At 31.2% G+C, this 6,000-nt stretch overlaps 1 protein-coding gene across 2 annotated transcripts in view; it reads right to left on the reverse strand.

Annotated features, from left to right (window-relative positions):
• Positions 1-5,572, reverse strand: part of LOC128987825 (carbonic anhydrase-related protein 10-like) — a 226,141-nt gene extending 220,569 nt beyond the window's left edge. For both annotated transcript variants that reach the window (XM_054408858.1, XM_054408857.1), the window contains exon 1: positions 5,335-5,572. In XM_054408858.1, coding sequence (XP_054264833.1) covers positions 5,335-5,395 — 61 coding nt within the window. In that variant the 5' untranslated portion in view covers positions 5,396-5,572. The remainder of the gene's footprint in view (positions 1-5,334) is intronic.
• Between the last annotated feature and the right edge of the window lie 428 nt (positions 5,573-6,000).

The following is a 6,000-nucleotide window of genomic DNA, read 5'->3' on the forward strand; positions in this document are numbered from 1 at the left end:
CTGCCTCACCCTGTATTAGGTGTTCATTATGACCAGTAAAAATAAAATACATTATATGCGTCTCATGCAAGGGTACATACTTTGTGCCGGAGAACTTAATACATTAAAAGCTAAACGCATTATTGACAATTCATGCAAGTTATCAACTAGGTTAAAATTCAAAATGTCATAATTCATTCATTTGACAGAGATGTATGTTCGAGCCAGTAAAAATGTATTCTCCCGGGTCGAGGAAACAATTTCATTTGTTTAATACACCTGTTTCCATAACACTGAAAGCGGATTGTGATTTGAGTCATTTGTAAATTGTCAGTGGCCCGCTGGCGTCGGTGCGAGTGAGGTGTTTTATTTAATGCGGTGGTTTTGGTTTTCCACGCAACTTAACACTCTCTTTGTTACCAGTTTTTGTCTGGATTTCGAATTTAATTTAGCTTTCATTTCATGGTTAATTAACATCCGTGTTATATATCCCCAAGTTGTATGTATCCAAGTTGTATTTTTAATTACGGTTTTGCGTGTATTATATTTGTTGTAATTAATTAAATAATTACAAGAACGAAGCAAGTTTGAGAGAGTTTAGTGTTTAGATCAATAGTGTGTCGCTGGTCAATTTAAGGCCTACATTTTTTGTTTGTATATTTATTAAATTATAATAAAATAACAGTACCGCCTTTCGCTTAAAATACTTAAAACCCTTAAGCGAGTGGTCGACGAATAAGTACATTGTAAGGTAACACGTACAAAACATTCATATAAATCAATATCCCAGAAGTGAGATAATGAGTTCTAGTTATTCTAATCATACAATAATGTTTTTTGTTGGTGTTTTTAAATTCAGTTGTACAACGAACATATTCATCCTTCATTTCCACGTATTAAAAATAGTTATTAAGTTCACATAGTGTAAACTACTGTTTAAACTTTTACTACATACATTCTATAAACTTTTATAACAAAAAATGTCACTTGAAAGCTTTGACACTATTAGCAGTTTTTTCGTTGTAACTAACTACTCTAAACAAAATCTTGTACAAGCAGTTCAAGGCGAATAATAATAATAATGTTTTGAATGACTCAGATGAACATTAATGTTTTTCAAATGTTACGATGAGGTCAAAAAATCTGATATTATTTGTTTGTTTTTGTATCATAATGAGAATAAATTTCGTTTTATTTTCGGTGATCGATATAGGACAATATATTTCCAAGGTAGAATAAACGTATCCAGGAAGGAGCCCTTGTAAGCCTATTACCAGCTGATTGTCCTTTATCCAGGCAAACTCCTACCTCAGGAGACAGTGATATCAAGTTGGTTCTCGCTGGAAAATAAAGTAACTTCTATATCTTCATTTTCCTATGCATGTATTTATATTACATTTATTTTATATTTTTATTTTATTTTAATTTTAATTGTTTGTTTAGTCATCATACAGTATTTGCATTGAAATAAATAAATGTGTTATTCAATGTTTATTCGTTGATAAAAATTTAAAATAGCAAGCATTCTAAAAATGATTTGGTTAAATAAAATAAATCATTACACAGATCAAGGAAATAAAAAATTAAGAAAATTGCATTCATAAAATGAAATTAACTATGATAACTCATTTCTTATCCAATTAAAGTAAAATATAAAACAGTTTTATCTATCATCTAGTGTCCTATTATTTGATTACATATTATACAGTTTGTATTAAAATCGTTAACCTTTCATTATCTGTAACATTCCTAAATTTTGCGAATAATTAAAGCTTGCCTATTTATAATTAATAAACTTGAAGTTCTAAACTTAAATAAGTACTTTTTAGTGTTTATACAAATTTCAATTATTTGTAGTTTTTGGGTATTGTAGATTTTTTTTACTTAAAAAAATATAGTACTATTTAATAAAGTAAGTTTTACTGTACGTATTGTTCCAAAAACAATATTATCTCTTTATTTGTTTACAACGAATTAATCTATTGCAATATTTTATGATCAGGATAAATTAGGAGAGAGTACGTAGGTATTCAGAAGAATAACTCTTACTCAAACACTGTATTTAAAAATATTCAATTGAAAATTAAAGGCTTATTACACTTTCAGGATTATAAATCATTATTATTGTCATAGTAAATTTTAGCGTTTTACTAAATTAATGTTCTGTAGTTAAAACACTAAAAATGGTGCAGGAGTCTTTATTGCCATGAGGAATTTTAATTATTTATTCCTATTGAAAATAAGTTTACTATTTCAAGGTAACTTTTAAAACCTGGTTTGATTTAATTTTCTTGCAAAAACATCCGTAGTAGTAAACTCACATTTTCATGGTGAATAAAAAGTCAAGACCCCCCCCCCTCTAATATTTTTCCCATTAAATATACAGAGATATCCTTTTGGTGGTCGTGCAATCTTAGCAGGAAGTTTTATTTTATGATTTTGAAACTTTTGAGTGTCCCCCCAAAAGGGGGGATTTGGGGGGTAACTCAAACATTTTATATGTAAAGCCCCTTCAAGTGGCACCTCATTGTGAAGGGTTTACAAAAACTTAAAGAATGGTGAAAACTAGAGGTCGCTATCTCTTCTCTATCTAAAATGGTAGCCCGTTAAATGTTGTAGAAAATCAATGGTAAAATTGGTTCGTAATGGTAATATTGGCTACCATTTTGGATAGAGAAGAGATAGCGAACTCTGGTTTTCCCCATTCTTTAAGTTTTTGTAACCTCTTCAAAATGAGGTGTCACTTGATGGGGGTTTACATTGAAAAGATTTTAGTTGCCCCCCAAATCCCCCCTTTTGGGGGGACACTTAAAAATTTTAAACGTAAACCCCCATTTTTTTATACTTTGTTTTGAAGTGTTTACAAAAACTTAAAGAATGGTGAAAACTAGAGGTCGCTATCTCTTTTCTAGCCAAAATGGTAGCCAATATTACTATTACGAACCAATTTTACCATTGATTTTCTACAACATTTGACGGGCTACCATTTTGGATAGAAAAGAGATAATGACCTCTAGTTTTCACCATTCTTTAAGTTTTTCTAATCACTTCAAAATGAGGTGTCACTTGAAGGGGGTTTACATTTAAAATATTTGAGTTACCCCCCAGATCCCCCCTTTTGGGGGGACACTCAAAAATTTCAAAATCATAAAATGAAACTTCCTGCTAAGATTGCACGACCACCAAAAGGATATCTCTGTATATTTAATGGGAAAAATATTAAAGGGGGGGGGTCTTGACTTTTTATTCACCCTGTATAATAGGGATATTTCATAGTAAATATACGCTTTTATTAGAAAAAGTGTTTTACATACAATTTTATTCAGCTTGGTAAGAAACGTCAATTTACATCCAATAACATATATTTTTTTAATCAACCCTATTTATTTTGTCGTGGGGTTTGCATCTTAAACAGTAAGCTTTGTCAACTTTATTTGTTGATCAAAGTAATACAATATAACATTTTTATGGTATCTGTCATGCTTTCTTTAGAAGTTCTTAGTTCATAAAGGATAAAAAAAAATGTTTAAACCAAAACAGTTCATTACATAACATTAAACTAGAAAGGGATTGGGGACAGACAAACTTTCTTTTTCAAATTTCATATTGTCAACAATGCAGTATTATGGTTTAACGCTCTTCGAGAAGAAACATCACTACTACATAACATAACTATTTACATAACGTAACTAACATAACAAATTTATGTTAGCTTTTTTAATTTAGAAACGTTTTACGCAAAAGATAAATACTTATACAACATATGTATAAAGCCCTGAACCTGTGAATTTAATAACATAAAATATGTATTTTTATAAGTATATCACGAGCGAATGCATCAAAGTTTTTTAATACGAAATACTTGATTCGATTCGGTCTGTACTCTTAAGTGTAGGTCTGTATAGTTTTATAATATTGTGCTAATAATAGTGAACGAAAGCCAGTAGAGTATTAGTGGTTGAAGATTCAGCGTACCAGTTAATAACGTTATACAGAATAATTGTGCAGGTGGCGAAGTAACTTAAAAAAGGATGAATTTCCTATTAGTCGAAGCAATTGATGTTTTAAGATCCATGTTTGGTTATTCATTCCTCAATTAAAATTGAAATGAGTTAGTTATTTTTAGATAACTTAATGACTTGTTAATACCTTTTCATCATAAATCAAAGGACACAAAAATATAAATGTGTAAAATGTAAGAGACGTTCTAACTAGTTTTAGAACTATCGGATGTCCGTTAAGAACCCCTAGGTTAAAGAACTAGTTTTAAAAATACTTTACGGTAGTATTAGTTTAAATTGATGAGTAATAATCATTTTGCGCTTTAGAATATAATTTTAAGTTTTAGTTTCGTACGTTAGCAATAAGTTTGGTAGACCTGTTTGACCTTGAGCGTAGTTTTGGTAATAAATAATAATACAAATAGTTTAAAAATAATGAGTAAACATAACTTGGATATCTGCATTGCTACAAATGGTTCGCATATCCAGTATACTAGAGTTAAAAGGATATTATTTCATTACCTTTCATTTAATGTATCAGTCATTGTAATGTGTATATTGTACAATAAGTAAATACATTTTAAAACTAGGGAGTTCGTTTTCGGAAACCCGGTATTTTTGACATTTTAATTTAAGTTTCAATGCAATATGTTAAATAGACCATTGTTGTCGTAAACATAATGTAGTTAGTCCCACAGCTATTTGGAAACAATTTCTGTCCTCTTAATCTTTATCAATGTGTATGAAACAATATAGTTTTTTTAACTTTCGTCGAGTATAAATTTAAAAAAAATGTTTTTGATGACCACGTTCTAACGCAATCAAATACAACAAGAAATCGGGGTAACTGTTTTACATAACATTAAATAGATATGACTTTGGATATAGAATGTTCTCTTGTTGTAAAATATCTCTACGATTATTTATTAACTATAAACATTATTGAAAATAAACAACTACTTTTATGTTTGGTGAACAACTCTAGCCACCTTTTAACTTACCCTATTACTAAATATTTGATAGACGTGTAAATAACTAGATTGCAGACATACACAAGTTGTTTCCACATGGTTAGAATATTTTGTATTTAATCCATGTAAATATCCACAGACTGTAATTATGTTGTTTTCAAAGTATGACTTAGGATTTGATGTATCACTCGAGTTGGTCATAAACTAAGCAAACAATTATTGACATATTAAATCAGTGAAAATTTAATTTTGGCTACTTATTGTATCGTGCTCAGACTTAAATCGTTTTATGTTACTTTAAAGCAGTTATCAAATGTTTGTTTATACATGTTTAAGTTAGCGAAAGTACTCTTAATGGCTTAACGTGCAATAAATATACTCACAGTAAAACTGAAGAGCGAAGAGGCTCCCAACAATGACGGCGATGTACAATAAACTTATCATGTTTACAGATCACAACCTTACAAATACAAAACTAAGATAAAGCTTATAAAATATTTAACACTGTAGTATTGCTTACGATTTCAGATAATTACTACTTAAATTGATAGACAAGCCTAATGTTTATGTAGCAACAATGCCATTTTGGAGTTAACTTCCTTTACGCGTAATATTTGACGAGGAGCGACGAGAGTTGTGCCTTCGACGACAGCCGACGGGCTACTGAGGCGTCGCGGCGCCTGACTGCTCCGCCCCCAGCGCCGCCTCCACACCCCCACAACAACGCCGACCAATCACAGACGCCCGTCCACAATTACTGTCTCCAGACGTGACAAAAAATAGTCTCGATCGTGGAAATAGTCGATCACTACTCTAAGAAATATTCTTCTCAAAGCAGGTCTTCAAAGAAAGAACCCATTAGGAGGGCGTAAAGGCTGCGAGATATTTTCCGGTAATGGGGCAAGGAGAGGGTAATTCTCCCTTAACGTCTTGCCGGCGGAAATAAAACCGACAAAATGAGGTAAAAACGGCGAAAACGAGGTGTAACCTTGATTGTTTCTTTAGTGTGGCCCAGGTTAAACGAAGGCGTTTACAGACTGGTTTGGGCT

This window comes from Macrosteles quadrilineatus, unplaced genomic scaffold, assembly GCF_028750875.1.
Source record: "Macrosteles quadrilineatus isolate MER2022 unplaced genomic scaffold, UCM_ALF_1.0 Scaffold_2__2_contigs__length_208266976, whole genome shotgun sequence".
NCBI lineage: Eukaryota > Metazoa > Arthropoda > Insecta > Hemiptera > Cicadellidae > Macrosteles > Macrosteles quadrilineatus.